We start from the raw sequence: 19,652 nt of genomic DNA, 5'->3' as shown, positions 1-19,652 counted from the left end.
GTTCTCCTACTATCTCTTCACCTTTTCAGTAAGGTGCTGAGTTTGGAGAGCCAGGGGGGTTCAATGATCCTGGAGCACCTCCCACTCTCAGTAGATGGGTCGTATTTTTATTTCAGTGTAGGTGTCAGTGTTTTCTTGTCATTTTTATTTTGGTGCTGCACCCAAAGCAGGGGCAGGCACCTATCATGCTTTGGTTGCCATTGGAGCACTTCCCTTACTGCAAAGTTCCCCCTAAGTAGGAGGCGACCCTTGGCTGTACCGCCATGCCACTGTGAGTTATGATGAGCACAAACCAGAGGCAGTATCCACTTGCCGTAGCTCTCTTAGCTGATAGTAAATAACAAGCATTACTTTCAATGCTAGCAACTTTTCTATTTCAAATTCATTACATGGCTTAATGTTTTGGAGTAGAATATGTCCATGATGAAACCTTTCAAATTGGAATCAGCAATGCAATTATTGGGAAAGTCACATATACAAAAATTAAATTTTTCTAATAAAATAAAGTTTATATACTTACCCAGTAATTATATCATCAGAGTCAACCCGCTTCCCCTCTGATGGACATTATGCATAAAACAGAATGAGGTGACTAGCCAAGTCATTCCTAATATTGCCAGCATTATATACCTACAATGAGCAATCAAAGCTCTACTCGCAAAATTTGAATTTAGGCTGCTGTACGTTGAAAACTATAGCTATATAATTACTGGGTAATTATATACAAAACTATTTTATTATAAAAATGTCATTTTGACCAGTTTTCATAATTGGTAAAATATTTTCATATCTTGTTGATACTAAATATTTATACTATATATTTCTTGTGCAGAATTACAGTTGATGTTCAAATTAATGGATAGAGTACCTGATGGAATCCAACCAATGTTAGATGCGTTAGAAGAGCATATTGTGTCTGCTGGTCTAGCAGATATGGTTGCTGCTGCTGATTCAATAACACAGGTGAGTTCCATGATGTTGTACTTAACAGATATGATAATGCCTATAAAGTATCTCTACTACTATTAAGCACTTGGATAAAGCTTTGTTATATGAAATCTTCTACACTGTTACACAATTTTATTAAATGATGCACATACAAACCCATGATTTGTAATAGCCTTGCAGACCGCCTGCCCCCCAGAATGTGTCCTGGTGTCAGTGGCCAAGGGCGTAATATTCGCTCCCATCACATCTTTCCTTTTCATGGCGTGTGACAGTATAATTATGATTGAGATTTTACTCCTTCCACTGGTGCTGTCGGGTGAGGAAGAGGGGGGAGGGTGCTGGATATTGGGTGACATATTCTCAGGGGTTTCCTCTCGCTTCGGAGGACAGTGCCCCTCTCACTTCAGAGGACAGTGCTCCCTCTCACTTCAGAGGACAGTGCCCTTCAGGTTGACAGTGAGGAGTCATAGGACACAGCACTAGATGATTTGGATATCTCACTGTGTTGGTTATCCTAACCTGCAGGAATGTGCCTGTGACACTCTAGTATGCCGTGGTACTGCCTCTTATGTGTGCGTAGTTCCCCTGCTGTGCCTCTTATTAAATTGCTACTGTCACACTGACGGCCAGTCTCCGGGCAGTTCCTGCTGTGCCTCTTATCTACAGCTGCCACTGCTCTTGACGTTTCCTAATCAACATTCTGTAGAAGAACCCCTGTTGAAGAAAAATTATCCTGTACCGCCCTTCCCATCTTTTCCCCGAGACTCGAGTGTAACTGTACTGCGCTCAATGGTTCTATCAGCCAGACATATTTCTGATGAAATGTACTGGCTGGCAGCTCAGCCTCTGGATTCAAGTGTGGGCAGAGTGCTGCTTGCCGCACAGAGAGATTGTTTGTCTTAGTATTGTTTCTCCTCAGTCAAGATTTAACTGCTAATGACAAACTCTAGGTCTCTGGTTGGCATTTGACTCTCTTGTATACTCACAAATCCTTGCGAGAATCAGAGAGGTCTCAGAAGACTCCTCATCATCTTTCTGTTTAACAGTAGTCTGTAGGTCTTCTGCTCTATCGCACATAAACCATATGCATCAAGTTTCAAATGTCCTTTAATATTTAATTCGCCATACCTCGGAATTAATATATTTTCATATATGTTAACCGAAGGGGAAATTTTTAGTTGATAAGAAATTCGTTGGCTGATGGATACGGCCCATGGAACCAAGAAATCAGGGCATACAGTGAAGTGCTTTAGATTACACTACTATCACAAGAGGTATAAGTTAACACCACTTCTCACCTACAAATCCCTGTCGCATTCAGGTATTCGTTGTTTTGGAGTCGGCATCAACCCACCTCGACTTGATGACTTAGTAATACTTTTGTCGCACATAACCATATTATGAGTCTTATCACATCACAGTGATTCATATACGTATATGCATTAAGCTAAGAATATCCTTTAATTCTGATTCAGTCTACCTCAGAATTAATATATTTTCATACATGTTCACCGAAGGGGAATTTTGTAGTTGATAAGGAATTCATTGAATTACGGGCATGAACCACTGAACCAAGAAATCAGGATGTACTGTGAAGTGCTTTAAACCACAAGACCATCAGAAGAGGTATAAGTTAATATTGCCTCTCACCTAAAAATCCCTGTCATATTGTGAGTCTTATCACATCACCATGATTCATATATATGCATTAAGCTACGATGTCCTTTAACATCTAATTCACTCTACCTCGGAATTAATATATTTTCATATGTATTAAGGCACTGGTCAGATGTTAAGTAGATATATATTAGATAAATGGGGTTGATAACCTTAGCACTTGGTGTTTAGAGACAGGTGCAAAACAGTGAATTCCTCAAGATGCTGATATGAGACACAAATCGAAAACATGCCGATTGGGATAACGAGATGCCAGTGCATTCCAGAGATATGAGGTAAACTGCAAGGAAAGGTTACTTTAGGTTACTTGAGGTCACCGAATACGTGCGCTAGATAAAATGTGTACATGGGAAAATGGAAACGCACAGAATAGACTAGCATGCATGCATTTGTGTGTTCAGTAGCGTGTGTGTGTCCACACGTCTATTAGAACCAAGGAATGAGATATAATCTCTAGTATGGGAATTAACAGGGCAATTAGACGACAAACTGTCGTAGTGGTCACAAGAGACTGGCGATCCGAGGAGGTGCTAAGATCCATCAGAAAAGGTAAAGTGAAAAGACTGAAAAGTTAAACCTTTTATGTAGTGACATGAGTTCAGTTTCTAGAGAAAGAAAGTGTGGTGCAGCACTCAATTTTGTTGATGAACTTTAACATTTCATTGTTTGATAATTATATTCTCATTTTCAGTTGGATTCGAAGTCACCATTAGAAATGGATTTATCTAAACTTCTGTTGACAGTTATTGATAAAGACTAATGAATGGTCAGACAGAGGTAGATAAGAGGGGGTACTTAATTGAATATGATTTCATGGAAGAGTAATGGTAGTTTAACGATATTTGGGATGTTCTCTAACTCATTTTGTTCCATTTTCATGTTAGCTATTTTGAATTTGCCCAGAGATTTTAATAATTGAGTTTGAGCTAGCTAAAGAGATGAATCTCAAAGGTAGGCTACGCTTTCCAGTCAGAAGTTCTCTCCTATTATTTAGATGAGGGTCATTTTGACACTTATAAGAAATGTTAACCGAAGGGGAATTTTTGTTGTTGATAAGAAATTCATTGGCTCATGGACACAAACCATGGAACCAAGAAATCAGGATGTACAGGCAGTCCTCGATTATCGGCAGGGATTCTGTTCCCGGGGGTGTGCCGATAAGCGAAAACTGCCATTAACCAAAACTCAGTGATTTATGGTGCCGATAACTGGTTATCAGCGCCATAAGTATCCTTATGGCGCCATAAATTGCCGATTTTATGGCGCTAAACAAGCCCTATAGAACCAGATCACCGATACCTGAGTCTGCCGATAATCGAGGACTGCCTGTACAGTGAAGATTTTAAACCCCTAGGCTATCACAAGAGGTATAAGTTAATGAAGCCTCATCTACAAATCCCTATTGCACTCAGGTATTTGTTGTTTTGAAGACACAAATAACTTGAGCGTGACAGAGATTTGTAGGTAAGACGTATACTACCTCTTGTGATAGCCTTGTTGTTTAAAGCACTTCACTGTATGCCCTGATTTCTTGGTTCTGTGGTTCATCCCCATCAGCCAATGAATTTCTTATCAACTAAAAAATCCCCTTCGGTTAACAAATATTAATTCTGAGGTACTTGGAGCAAATTAGATATTAAAGGACTTTTGCTGCTTAATGTGTATACAGTGGGCCCCCTGTATTCACAGGGGATGCATACCAGACCCCCACGAATAGTTGCAATCCCTATAAAAAGACTTTAAAGGGTCTATTTTGTTGGGTAGAACTCAAGAAAAACCCACTAAAAATTTTTGTACTTGGTTTTTGTAATAGTTTTATCACAAAAAGTGCATTTTATGATGAAATCGATAAAAAAAAAAGGAATTTGTGGATATTTCTCACAGAAAAATACTGCAAATAGGTGAATTTCCATGAATAATTGGGGGTGGGGGTATGTTCCAGAGAGAAATCTGTGAATCTGGAGAATGCGAATATGGTGGGGCCCACTGTACAGGCAGTCTCTGGGTTATGATGGGCTCCGCTTACAACGCTCTTGAAATATATTCTTAAAAATTGTTTCCTAGGTTACAAAGCTTGTTCTAGGCTTACGACACAGACAATACTGATCTGATGGAAGAAATATGGATCTAAAAGGGTAGAATGGTCAAGATTTCAAGTTTTTTTTTCTCAGGATTTTCATCGGTATTTCGGATGGCACCAGTCTGAAGCCGTTCCGAATGTAAGAAATATGCATCTAAAATGGCAGAATATTCAATATCTGTAGTTTTTTTTAATGAAAAATTTTGGGTAAGTTGTTTTCTGAATGCCCAAATGAGTAAAAGTAAGGTTTTCTCCTGTTTTTTGACAGTTTTTTGGACAATGCCAATCCAACACTGATGTGAACGGAAGAAATATGCATTCAAAACAGCGGAATTGTCATTATCTGGGTCTTTTTTTGTGAAGAACTAAATAAAAATGCATGATACATTGTATTCAAGACACCCAAGGATTAAAAGTAAGGTTTTTTATGACTTCGATGGTTTTTCGGACAATGCCAACCTGAATGGAAGTATGGATCCAAAATGGCAGAATGTTAAATATTTTGAGGTATTATCTCATGAAAAACTCTATATAAGTGAAAGATACGTTGTTTTCAAGACACTCAAAGGAATAAAAGTAAGGTTTTCATAAGATTTTTGATGGTTTTTGGGATGCCGATCTGATTGGAAGACGTAAGATTTACATTCGTTGAGCAATAGTCACTAATTACTAATTTTTCATTTTATTTTCATGACTAAATACATCTTTATGATAAAAAAATTATTTGTACTAAATCACAAAACAGGTTACAATGTAAGCGTAATTCTTCCTCGCTCTCTCTCCTCTCATCTATCTCATCGTCTCTCTCTCTCTCTCTCTCATCCTCACCCTCTCCATCCTCTATCTCCTCTCTTTCTGAATGGAAGAAATAAAATTAGCATTTGTAGAGCAATATTTAGTCATTCCTGATTTTTTTTTTATTTTCATGACTAAATACATTTTCATGATGAAAAATTATTTGTTCTAATTTTCAAATACTAATTAAGATAGTCATGGAAAAGTATCAAAATTTCAGAATAAGATTCCGCAAAATCACAAAACAGCTTACGATGTGTAAACAACTCTCTCTCTCTCTCTCTCTCTCTCTCTCTCTCTCTCTCTCTCTCTCTCTCTCTCTCTCTCTCGTCTCTCTCTCTCTCTCTCATCTCTCTCTCTCTCTCTCATCTCTCTCTCTCTCTCTCTCTGAATAACTCACAAATAATTTCATTCTCTTAAGATGTAATGTGTGTACTGCATATATCCTCGGTTGTGTTACAATTTTTTTTTATTTCTGATGTATGCTGTATGAGACACATTGGCAAGCGGGATTGGAAGTAGCCAATAACAGCTCGTAGCAACCCCCTTTCTCAATGACAACACGCTATTGGCTGGAGGGACTGTAACCAGCCAATAACAGCTCACAACAACCCCTTCTATTTCACTAGCAACTTACTATTGGCTGGAAGGGTGGGATTTTAACCAAACACAGATCTTGTAACTGAAGGGATTAGCATACACTAACAGTTAGGGTGAGTAGTATTTTTTTCTCTCTGAGATAAGAGGGATTTTTTATGCATACTAGTATGTATTTAACATGTATACTTATTATGTTTATTTATGTATAGTTTTATACATAAACATGGTTACTTTTGTCATTCTTTTTGTCATATGTTCCATGCAGTAATTAATAACTTTTGCATTTCAATAAATAGGAAAAATTATGTAAGAATTTACAAATTTCTGTGAAATTCCATTCCTTTTGCTGTTAGTTAAGTGGTGAGGCAAGCAGTCTCTCTCTCTTGGCTCCAAAACACCAGAATTGTAAAATTTTTTAGGTTTTTTTTATGAAAGGCTATATAAAAATACAGGTTACAATGTTTTCAAGATACCCAAAGGACACTCAAAGGATTAAACATAAAGTTTTCTTACTATTTTCAATTATTATTTTGGGTTACAATGATTTTCGGCTTACAACGTGGCGTTAGAATGGAACCACTGTCGTAAACCAGAGACTGCCGGTATATGAATCACGGTGATGTGTTAAGACTCACGATATGGCTACATGCGACAAAAGCACTACTAAGTCATCAAGTCGAGGTGGGTTGATGCTGATTCTAAAACAACGAAAACCTTAGTGCGACAGGGATTTGTAGGTGAGAGGCGACTTTAACTTACACCTCTCGTGATAGCCTTGTGGTTTAAAGCGCTTCACTGTACGTCCTGATTTCTTGGTTCCATGGTTCGTGCCCATAGCTGACGAATTTCTTATCGACTAAAGAAAATATTCCCTTACAGTTAACATATATTAATTCGGAGGTAGTGCAAACTAAATATTAAAGGACATTTGTAGCTTAATGCGTATAACTACATATATGAATGGAATTTTCCTCTGGTTGGAATTGCGAAAGTTGTTTCTCTCTGATTCAATTGTGAAGATGTAAGTCCACATTCAACCTAGTCTTTCACAGAAAGTAGTATTGTTTTTCCTCAGTCGAGAGTCATCTACTGATGAGAAACTTCTCTTTCTCTTGCCATCACAGGTATCCCAGGTCTGTTGATGACATTTGAATCTCGTTTACGGTTCTTTTCTCATGCTTCTCGCACGGTTCTTTTCTCATGCTTCTCGCACACCCATGAGAGAATTATCAGACATAGATTTTGTCTCTCAAGACCGCACTCATCTTACTCCGGCATTGGTGAAGAGGATAAAAGATTTGCATGGACCTTTCTTAATATCGCCCTTCAAAAGGTGGGTATTGATATCTCAGCTCTGTCTCAGATGTCGTAATAAACTCTTGAATCATTTGGCATGTGTTGCCAGGCTCAAGTCCTTCGTGATATCCTGTGTCTTGGACTTTGTAATTGATGATCCAGATCTATCATTACTTTATTCTGTAGGATGCTGCAGCACTTTCCGAAAAGGCTTGTCATTCCTAAACTGGATATTGTTGACATTTCTCTGGTACTAGCTCGCCTAAGAGAGAGAGAGAGAGAAGTGTCTAAGGACATGCCTTCCCTCAGGCTTTGTGAGACAATTGGAAGGATGTACCCTGTAACAATCTGCCCGAGAGCTGGCAAGGTCAATAGTTTGTTCCATTCCTCGCATTCCAAAGAATATGAACTGGAAGGTAGATGTGGACTCATCAGGACCACATTTATGTCTTTCTACCATCAGGTCTTTGCCCACAAGCCCTTGGAACAATTTTTCCTTGGACCTGTGGTGGTTGCTCAACAAGTTGTGTTTTCATACCTAGTTCCTCAAAGAGGACAGGTTGTATCTCGCTTAACGTGTATGGTTCTAGAGATGAGAAGGTTTCGAGAGTGACTGGCCTCTCCTCCTCCTTCTTCATTCTTCTACTTCTCTTCCTTTGGGTTGAGAATAGAACTTGAACCTACACTTGTTGGACTGGCATCTGATGCGGTAAATCTACACATCGAGCTTCCTCTCTATTTTTCTTGTTAGAATCATAGAACCAATCCCGCTCATTCTAACAAGGGGAGCAAAGAGACTGGCAATAAGGCAAACCCTTCTCAGATCTTTCCCTTTATGTCTCCGACTTTTTTTTTTTTGTATGAGTTATGATTCCTTGTTCACTCAAAAAGACCCAGAAATCTGACTCTTGATCTCGCATTTTTTATACTCCTATCAGTTTTTCAGAGCCAGGGCACTCCTTGTTCTTTTGACCAAGAGTAGCAGCTCAGGTGTGCCAAACTTAATTCAGTTCAGGAGACTCACTCAGTCATCCCTCCAACCAATGAATATTCATAATGTAAGAGACTGAGGGTTTGTATATTGTGTAGGAACGAATCACAATTTTTAAAAGTAAATTGTATTTTTCCTAACTATACAAACACCTCATGCCACCCTTCAAGTCTTCAACTGAAACCTGGGCCGAAAGGCAAAGTGGAATGTTTACGTGGGGGCAGGTGAGTCTCTCCGCCTACCAGACAGTAGTTACTGCCTAACCACCTTATTTAAGAGTTTTAATGGCTGTGCTCCAGCTTCGCCTTAACCAACTCCTAATGTAATAGGATTTTATAGTCAGGAAAAATATAATTTACTTTTTAAAATTATGTTAGGTTATAAGTTTTATTTTTTTTTTGTTCAAGGTAATGCCTTATTATAGTACTTCATAAGTTTTATTTTCATGTTTTGCAATCCAAATGTGAAATTCATTCATTCACTGAATCATTTCTCATGTTATCCACACCCATTTCTTTTACAGGATTCAGAACAATATGTAGAAAAGCTATTAGATCTCTTCCAAAGATTCAGCAGATTGGTGTCACAAGCGTTTAGTGAGGACCCACGTTTCCTAACGGCCAGAGATAAAGCCTACAAACAAGTTGTTAATGATACTCAAGTCTTCAAGTTAGAGTTGCCTAGTAAAACAGTGAGTACTAGTATTTCCCTTCTGTATAAATTACTACTATCTGTATAATTGCATAGTAAATCTGGGAGTTTACAAAACTTTAGTGCTGTGACCTTATTTTATGTTAAAAAAATTGGTTTTTTATGTATGCAACTTACCAAGTAGTTACATAGCTATAGTTTCTAAATCCATCAGCAGCTAGAATTTTTGAAATTCGCAGTAGCACTAGTTTGTTTTGGTCAGGTGATAACCCCCACCCACTATTGGGGGAAGTTCCTCATTGGATGAGTGTTTTTTGCGCTCGGCTCCCAATCTGGCGGTCCGAAGTTTGACTCGGCTCAGCCAACACAGAATCAGAGGAATTTATTTCTGGCGATTTCTCGATAAAATGTGGTTCGGATCCCACAATAAGCTGTAGGTCCTGTTGCTAGGTGACTAATTGGTTCCTAGCCACATAAAAATATCTAATCCTTCGGGCCAGCCCTAGGAGAGCTGTTAATCAGCTCAGTGGTCTGGTATAACTAAGGTATACTTAACTATCGGGGGAGAGAGGAACCAACACTGCACGAACTTCAGTTGTTTCTGCTGGCTGGTGCTGTTAACACAGTTCAGCAGCAGCAGAATTTTTGGAATTGTTTTGCCATCACTTGTTGTGTGGAGTTTTTGGTGAAGTACTCTTAAAATCTTGGTAGCCATTTGGGTGACATTTAGCTATTTTAGTAATTCATTCAAAATGATAAATTTTGCTCCCTAATTAGGATTTGTCTTAGTATTGGGTTAGTCTACAGACATGTCTGATACTAGTTCATCAGGAATTAGGTATTACAGCAAAGGCTTCAATACAAGATCCACACTCCATTTATACAGGTTGTAAGGGTCAAGTTTGCACACCAGATCTAACTTGTGGGGAATGTGTTAATTGGGACTAGAAATCTTGGAAAGCTTTAGCTAGTTACACTAACAAATTAGAGAGAGATAAGAAGAGAAAAGTGGCTTCTAGGGCTAAAGCTAAAGGTTTAGTTAGGATTTGCCAACTGAAAACTTATACCAGTCTCCTTAACCTTCCCCCTCATCTGGTCAACCCAGTCCTAATCTTGGGTCTCTTACACCTGTACCCGGCGCTGTCGCCAATCTCGAAGCACGAGTAGATAAAAAATTTTGACCCTGATGGACAAGGTAAGTGGTGACGTAAGTGCCAGTGCTAGTGTTGTGGTTGTTTGTCCCTCTGCTTCTCCTAGGCAAACGTCCCTGTCAAACTCCCCCGAACCTGGGAGGAGGCATACTGGTAGCCCGAGAGAGGTCAGTGCGATCTGCCCACGAGCAGTCCCCCCCCTCATGTGGTCCTGTCGATAATTCCCAGGTCACGACAGATTGCCATTGAAAAGGTGTATCTAAGGAAGTGTGTCTTTCCTCTAGTACATCCTGTTCTTGGGAATCTTCTTCCAGGTGCCAGTAGCGCTTCGTTGACGAGTCCTGTCCATTGAAAAGGAGGGTTCACAATGTCTCCTTCTCCAGTCCCTTTTAAAAAGGCTAATGTACTTCAAGAGGATCAACAGCCTTCTTGTAGTTTTTGGGACTCTCCAGAGATATTCTCTTAAGATCTGGAAGGTGTAGAAGGACACCATAGTGAGAGGAGCTTGCCTCTTAAGTCTTGATCCTCTGCGAGAAAATCTTCCTCTGGAAGACTATCAGACATCGCAGGGAGGAAAGTCTGAGAGCGTCTGTTGGCACCGGACCCAGGTCCTCCTGTGCTTTCCTCTCGTCTTTTCCACAAGTGTTGATAATATTCATGAGAGGTCTTATGGGGCAGGAGCCTCATTTGGCTTTTAAACACCCATCAGCACAAAGGATCCCTGTAGTGCTGGAGCCTATAATAGTTCAAGGGAAGTTGATGGGGGACAAGAGCCCACCAGTGCCCGAGCACCCATAGCTTCCTTGAGGACCTTAGCGTCCGTTAACACCTGGGCATCCATCGATGCCCGAGCATGCATTGACTCTGAGCTCCCATTAACGCCCAAGCGTCCATTGGCGCCCGAGCTTCCATTTATGAGAGTCCATTGGCGCCCAAGCGTCCATTGGCGCCCGAGCGTCCATTGGTGCCCAAACTTCCATTGGCACCCAAGCCTACATGAGCAGCTGAGCGCCCAGGGGTACAACTGGATCAGTATGACATTCGTTAACCATCATCAACGATTACATCTTCTGTTTTACATACAGTATCTCAATTTATGGCTGTTTTCTGATTCTTCATTTCCAGCCATTCAAAATAAGTTGGATAGTATCTTGGGGTCTTCGGTACCTCCTATCCAACCTCAAGCGAGCTTGTCTCCGATTCATCGGGTGAAGTGGAAGAAGAAGAGGACAAGGAATTAACTCTGACAGCCTACAAATTGCTACTTTACTAGTTTGTAGCAAATTTTTCAGATTCTTTCTCGCCAGTGACACCAGCTTCGCTAGTTTTTTTTTTTTTAATATAAGAGACAATCAAGGGGATTCATCCAAGTTGCCGAAGTTAGTTCTTTCCTTTTCGGCATGGAATGCGTTGAAAGAGATTAGCCTTTGGCTTGAGTAGATTAGGGAATAAGGCAAATCTTACTTCAGTTTTCCTCGTCTTTCCACCAGAAGACATGTATGTCATGAGACTGGAGAAGTTCTCTCTTTGGGTGTTATCTGCCGCCTTGCAGGGAGACTTTTCCGGGCTTATTGACTCTGCTAGAAGATCCGCTTTTAATTCAGCCAGGACAATTTTTTTGGTGTGAGAGTAGATCAATTCATCAAGAATTTCTTAGGTTTTTTGAGGTGATAAGCTTTCTTGACTGGACCATTGGAGCTTTGGGCTGCAAACTCAAGGATTGTGCAACGATGGATGAGGATTTGTTTGTGGAAATTTCTGGTCTTATGATTAGACAAGGGCATCGGGGACGAATCCTTGGAACTATTCTTGCTCTTCACCTTAGGTATTCTAAAAAAAGAGAGAACTCTGGCACTCTTTCACCTCAATAGGAGTCTCTTGCTTGCAAAAGTCTGCCTTGCTTTATTGTCCTCTGGACAACAAGCACCTTTTCCCAGAGGACATGGTAATCCAAGTTTCTTCAGCCTTGCAGAAGAAGTCGACACAAGATCTGCTTGTCCATTCTACAAAACATCCTCGAGATCCTACTCCTAGTTCTCGACCTTCACCTACCATGGGGCAGGGGAATCACTAGATCTTTCCCTAAATTGAGGGGTAGAGTATGCTTCACCCTGAAATCTATTAGGAAGTCCACATCCAAGTCCTCCACTAGGCAATGAATTGTTAGTCCTTTGTGCACCTGTAGGAACAAGACTTCAGTAATTTTGGGAAAACTGGGAAACAAGAGGATTAGAATTGTGGATCGTAGAGGTATTAAGAGAAGGCTATGATATTCTGTTCGAGAGCTCTCCACCCTTATCAAACTCTCCAATAGTTTTGAGAGCCTACTTGGAAGATTCAGAGAGATTCATTGCCCTTTTGAGAGAGGTTTCATCCCTCTTGCAGAAAAAAGCAATATAGTTAGTAGTAGACCCACTAACCCCAGGATTCTACGATCGTATGTTTGTAGTGCCCAAGGCCTCGGGAGGCTGGAGGCCCGCATTGGACATAAGCACTTTGACCCCATTTGTAAAGAAGACAAAGTTCAAGATGGAGACAAATCAGACAGTTCTGTCAACAATCTGTCCGGGGAATTAGATGGTTTCCATTGATATAGAAGACGGCTACTTTCATGTTCCAATTTATCATAACTCAAAAAAGTTTCTTCGGTTTGTCTTCAAGAACAAAGTATATATCAATTCAGAGCTCTGTGTTTCGGTCTTTCGATCACCCCACAAGTGTTCACTCAAATCTTAGCCCCCATTGCGAAATGGTTGTCTCATCAGGATAAGAGTTTCCCTATACCAAGACGATTGGCATCTTCAGTCACAAACAGAGAGGAAGTGCATGGAGGACCTACATGAAACTGTCATTAGCTCAGGAATTAGGATTACTGATAAACCGGCAGAAGTCACAGTTACACCCCTGTCAGGAACTAGTCTATTTAGGGGTGAGGATAGACTGTGAGTTTTCAGGCTTTTCCATCCCCACAAAGAGTGGAGTCATGCTTACAGAAAGTGGAGAGATTTCTAGCCCATCAGGAGTGCTCTGCAAAGGAATGGATGAGTCTATTGTGCATGCTATCCTCAATAGAACAGTTCGTGTCACTGGTGAGACTGCTTGTGAGGAATCTACAGTTCTTCCTCAGGGCAAACTGGAACAGAAGAAGTTTCCGGACTCTTTGGTGTTCCAAATCACAAAGGAGATAAAGGAGGACCTGCAGTGGTGGAAATCAAAAGACAGACTTATAGATGGGAAGTCTTTTCTACCGCTGAGCCCCAACCTAGTATTCTTTTCAGATGCATCACATCAAGGTTGGGGAGCAATATTAGGAAACAAAGAAGTCTCAGGGACTAGGAATATGCAACAGAAACAGTGGCATGTCAATCGAAAGGAATTGACTGCCATCCACTGGGGGTTGTTAGAGTTTGCGGACAAGGTCTGCAACAAGGTAGTAGCAGTTCATTCGGACAGTACGACAGTGCTCTTGTACATAAGGAAACGGAGGAACCCACTCAAAACCCACAAAAACCTTGTTGATATGGGCGAAACAGAACCAAACCAGTATTGTGACAAGGTTCATTCAGGGAAAGTGCAATGTTCTCGCTGACGAACTAAGCCGCAAGAAGGTCCTTCCCACAGAATGGATGAAGAACCTGTTGGTGTCCCTTGATCTATGGAAACTTTAAAGCAAACCAATTCTAGATCTGTTTGCCATAGAAAAGAACCATCGCCTCCCTCTTTACTGTTCACCAGCCCCAGACCCGCAAGCATGGGTGATGGATGTGATGCTGTTGGACTGGTTGAGGAAAGACTTGTATGCGTTCCCTCCATTCAAGTTGGTGAGAAAAGTCTCAACAAATTCAGGTCTCACCACATCTTGATGACCCTCATTGCTCCATTTGGCCAGCACAAGAATGATTCCAGATCTTCTAGATCTGTTGGTGGATTGGCTAAGGTTACTTCCACAGAAAACCAATCTACTCAGACAGCCCCACTTAAGGAGGTTCCATCAAGGGCTGTCTACTCTGTCCCTGACCGCTTACAATCTGTCTGATGACTTTTATGAGCGAAAGGTTTTTCAAGCCAATCTCCAAAGGCTATTGCACAAGGCAGAAGAAAATCTTCAAGTGATGTGTACCGCAAAGTGGACAGTTTTTAGATCCTGGTGTAAGAAACGTAACATTTTGTCTCCTAAAACATCTATAACAGAAATAGCGGATTTCCTGTTACATTTAAGGACGGCTAGGAACCTGTTAACCTCGACCATCAGAGGATATAAAGCAATGTTGGGATCGGATTTTAAACACAGAGGAGTAGATTTATCGTCCAATAAGGATCATTCAGATCTCATCAGATCCTTCATTACAGAGAAAACTAAAGGCTCTTGGAACCTAGATGTTGTGCTTAAATGGCTGTCAAATCCTGCATTTGAGCCATTGTACAATTCATCCCTGAGATATTTTACAAGAAAGACCCTATTCCTAGTAGTCTTGTATACAGCAAAAAGGGTGAGTGAACTACACTGCATGGACAAGAAAATAGGGTTTGCTCAAGGTAATGCTGTATGCGCACTAACCTTGGGGTTCCTAGCGAAAAACGAGACTCCTTCCAAGCCATGGCCTCGTTCTTTCATTACAAAAAAACCAACGGAATTAATAGGACCAGAAGAAGAAGAAAGGTCACTGTGTCCGGTCAGAGCATTAAGAGTATATCTACAAAGAATGGAAAAAACTAGAGGGTCATCCAATCATTTATGTTGCTCAGTGAGAAATCCTTCTCGTCCTTTGTCTAAGAACGCATTGGCGTTCTTCCTGCGGAATATTATAGAGACTCATTCCCAAGTGAAGGAAACAGACTTTAATGGTCTAAAAGTGAAGGCTCACAAGGTGAGAGCAGTGGTTACGTCGCTTTCCTTTAAACATAACCTCTCTTTAGATTTGATTATACAAGCAACATATTGGACATGTAAATCAGTGTTCGCCTCTCATTACCTGCTGAAATCGAGACTTAATGACAATTGCAGTACCTTGGGTCCGTATTTAGTGGCTGGCACAGTGTTGGGTAAAGGTGTGTAGGAAGTCGTTCCTTCCTAGTCTAATCTCTTCGCCTTGGATAAGGTTGTTGAGTTGGTTAAGGGGATCCTGGTGGTTACTATTGGTGTACTAGGAGTATCCTTCAGTCTAATTTTTTGTTGGGTACAGGTTTGTAAAAATAATTTTGGAGGTGATATGTTTTACTCTGGTAAATTTGTTATTGTATGGTACTGCACCCTGGGCAGGGGCATCCTTCGAGTGACCATGCTGGCCATGGACTATTCCTTCGCTGCTTGGAGCCAAGTAAAGTAGAGGACAACTCTTGGCTATACCACCACATCTCTACGAGTTAAGATGAGTGTCTTCCAGAGGCAGTAATCATCTGTCCAGCTCTCTTAACAGATAAGGATCTAACAAGTATTCTCGTGGATGCTAGCACTAAGTACATATTTTATTTTCATTATTTATATGAAAAGTATGTGCCTATCCATGGATTCCACCACCTACAATGTGGGATTCAGCTATGTAACTACTTGGTAAGTTGCATACATCAAAATTAAATTTTCATAATAAAATAAGATTTTATGTATACTAACCAAGTATACTAGTTACAGGATCAAAGCCCTCCCTCCTCCCCTCACATGGATGGTAGGGCATAAACAACTGAAGTTAGTGTGGTATTGGTTCCTCTCACCCCCAATAGTGGCGGGGGTTATCACCTGACCAAAACAAAACTAGCGCTACTGCGAATTTCAAAAATTCTAGCTGCCGACAGATTGAGAAACTACGTATAGTTATGTAACTACAGTGGTACCTCGACATACGAAAGGCTCAACTTACGAAAAACTCGAGATACGAAAGCAAATACGAAGATATTTTTGGCTCTACATACGAAAATATTTTAAGTTTACGAAAGGTTTTGCTGTAAAGTCCAGAGATTCGCCCGGACCACCGAGAACAATTTTAAAACTCGCGTGCCGCCAACTGAGTAAACTCGCCACCATCCTCCCGCTCTCCCATTGGTTCCTGATGCTAGTCACCCCATAAGATCCTGCTCTCCTATTGGTCAGCATCTACCCCTTGTGCTCTATGTATTCTGTTGGTAAAAGGATGCGGTTAATTGAAAAACTTATTCGTGCAATACATTTAATAAAAAAAACATTAGGTAAAGATAGAATAAAGAATAGAAATGAATGGTTATTATACTGTTTGGTAGTTTCAGTAGTTGAAGAGAGATAATGAAAATTTATGGCTTACTGTGTGCTAAGAAAAGTGATTGCTTAGCGATCGTTCGGTACTCATGTGCTGAATGTAAACAGAAGTTTGGAAGTTTTTTTTTTTTTTATTGTTCACTATAGTTAATAGTTACTTAATAATTATTTGAAATGACATGCAATACATTTAATAAAAAAATTGTGAATTAGATATAAAAATAAATCAGACTGCTATCATCGAAGCCAACAAATAACGTATTTTCTAGAATTCTTCTTCTGTTTTATTCATTCGTATATGTTTCATTATAGCTGTCAGTAACTTGGTATCTCCATTAGGTAAAGATAGAATAAAGAATAGAAATGAATGGTTACTATACTGTTTGGTAGTTTCATTTGTTGAAGAGAGATACGAATGAAAATTTATGGCTTACTGTGTGCTAGGAAAAGTGATTGCTTGGCGATCGTTCGGTACTCGTAAGAGCTGAATGTAAACAAACGGTTTGAAGGTTTTTTGTTTGTTTGTTTGTTTGTGTATTATAGTTAATGATTAATTAATAATTATTTGAAATGAGTACATACTGATTATTTATACATTTTATTGGCATATTTTAAGCTTTTAGCTGCTTAGGTTTAGATGTCAGACTCATAGACTAGGCTACAGTAGTAACTGCTAACATAGTCTAGGGTTATTGCTAAGGGACATATGCTAAAGTCCTAATATATGCAGTAAAATGGGGTTGAACATTACATACAGTTGAATATTACTCAAGTATGTACAGTATTTTGCCTTTTTGGAGTCATATTTCTTCCGTCGGATCAGCGTTGTAACCCTAGAACATGTGTTGTAAGCCTGGAAATATAATTTACTGGTGTGTTTTTGTAGGGCTAGGAACAAATTAGGCATTTTACATGTAAAATGTGGTTCAAGATACGAAAAACTCATGATACGAAGGCAGCTTTGGAACAGATTAATTTTGTATCTCGAGGTACCACTGTACTTGGTAATTATACATAAAATTTTATTATTTCAGATAATCTTACCAAATGTTAAAGTTAGCTATATCTCTGCGCCGATTAGGCGAGTCGGCATTCAAACAAAAAATCGAATGGCTGTCCGGATGACAGTCTAGTTTACCTGTTCTCCACCAGGTGTGTTTCGAATGTTTTAGCTCTCGTCAGAATTTTCCTTGCTGCCATTGCAGTTAGGTGATTGTTGGTATTCTATGAAGTTTGGCTGTTTTACACCTGTTTACGGTATTGTAATTTCATTTTCATAGGATATCCTCCACCAGAAGCAAAACCAATAACATCAGGCTATGTAGGAATGATTTTGGTGTCACCAGGATGTTGAAATTGGAAGTTGATGAACATTCGGTTTGTACTTGCAAGGGTACAGAATGTGATCTTGGAACTACTAGATGTGAAGAATGTAGGGAATTGTTCTAAGAATTTATGCCTGAATATGTTAGATATAGGATTGATGGGAAGCTAATAGATTGGAAAAGCAATTAGTTATGTCAGGACTTAAACCTGTCAGTTCTATCCTACTTTGTGTCCCTTCATCTGCAGCTATCCTTACTCAGACTAGGCATTTTGGTAGTGCTAGTATTGACTTCCTTTGTAGATCTGCCTTCTGCTCTCCATTCAGTTGAGGAAAAGCGTAACAAGATGTTAGAACATAACATTAAACCTATTTTTAGTTCTAATACAAGTTGAACTGAGTTTGTGACAGGAACGTTCTGAATCCCTCCATAGTGTGCGCTCTTTTTCTTGTTCCCTGTTAGAAGTAAGGTGTTGGTGCCCTCATCTGTACGTAGCCCGAACCTAGGACTGCCCTGCGACCGTTGGTAATGTCCGCTGCCAGGGAACCGGGTCGGTTCTCGGGACGGTGGGGTTCTGTGCCCTCCAATACCCACTTCACCCTTTTCATGGTCTGAATCTTGTTGAAAGTGTTCGCCAAAGGACCGTTTAAGCGTTTGCATAAGGACTGTTAAAGCGTTCGCATAAGGACCATTTCAGTAAGCATTAATCCTCGCTTTGTAGGCGCATTCTGCCATCTTCAACACCAAGTTTGAGGTGTTAGCTTGCATAGGATTAATAATATATAATATAGGTATACATAGACAATTTTATTGATGATAATGTATCTGTAGCGAGTTTTACACATTTAGATATGTCGAATCAGTCAACTGTTTATCTCATGTTATGGTTATTCAAAATTTTCGTCTGCTAGCATATTCTTCTTTCTTTGTAATGCTTGTGTTCGTTCTTTGCCTGCTTTTTCTTCGGCTATCAGCAAATCTCTTATTATTACCTCGATTAATGTTTCTCTTTCAAGTCTACACTCTGTAGTATCTTACTCTCCAAGTTAGATATTATTCTAGTTTCAGAGTTTCTAACGAAGTTTCATATAAGAAAGCTTTCAAGTACAGTAGTGCCTCAGGATACAAAATTAATCCGTTCCGAAGCGGCTTTCGTAACCTGATTTTTTCGTATCTTGAACCACATTTTACTTGTAAATTGCCTAATTCGTTCCAAGACCTACAAAAACACTACAGTAAATTTTATAATAAAGCTAAATTGACCAATAAACAATGTAATACAACAATTTGGACCATTCAGTACCTAACATAAACTAAACTATACTATACCTGTAAATAAAGTGTATTAGTGTACATACATGGTACAAGAAATACTGTATGTACATATGTAGTAAAATGTGGAACCTTACCTTTTGAGTGAGGTGATCTTCGAAAGTGGCGACAGAGGAGGAGGAAAAATGGCAGACAACATGAACACTTAACTTTATTAAACATTAAAAAATGGCAGAAAACATTAACACTAAACTTTACGAAACACATTAACAAATGGCAGAAAACATTCAACACATTTACAAAAAACTTAAAATTGAATTTCTTTTTTTCTTATTTTTTTTTTTTTTCTTTCTTTTTTTGATTTTTACATTTTTTTTTTACTTTTTTTACTTTACATTTTTTACAAAATTTAATTTCTTCACCACTTTCAACTTTCTGTTTTTCCGTATCACTTGGATCTTCCTGTTTGCTTACTACTACCCTCTTTAAAAAATAACTATCCAAGGAAGATTGCTTCTGCCTGCTTTTCACAATGTTCCTGAAACGACTCAGGCAAACGTCATCGAACTGCGCAAGCATACGACCTGTGTAAGCCTTTTCAGGGTGTGTCTTTTCTACAAATGATTGCACTTTATGAAAA

General features: G+C 39.6%; 1 protein-coding gene across 1 annotated transcript in view; it reads left to right on the top strand.

The window, feature by feature from the left end:
* LOC135212115 (cullin-5-like) overlaps nucleotides 1-19,652 on the top strand; it is a 278,450-nt gene that overhangs the window by 135,607 nt on the left and 123,191 nt on the right. The window contains exons 6-7 of the mRNA XM_064245512.1: nucleotides 833-963; nucleotides 8,911-9,078. Coding sequence (XP_064101582.1) covers nucleotides 833-963; nucleotides 8,911-9,078 — 299 coding nt within the window. The remainder of the gene's footprint in view (nucleotides 1-832; nucleotides 964-8,910; nucleotides 9,079-19,652) is intronic.

Source organism: Macrobrachium nipponense, chromosome 40, assembly GCF_015104395.2.
Source record: "Macrobrachium nipponense isolate FS-2020 chromosome 40, ASM1510439v2, whole genome shotgun sequence".
NCBI lineage: Eukaryota > Metazoa > Arthropoda > Malacostraca > Decapoda > Palaemonidae > Macrobrachium > Macrobrachium nipponense.
The sequence above is the reverse complement of the archived record's forward strand: the minus strand, read 5'-3'. Positions and strand labels throughout refer to the sequence as shown.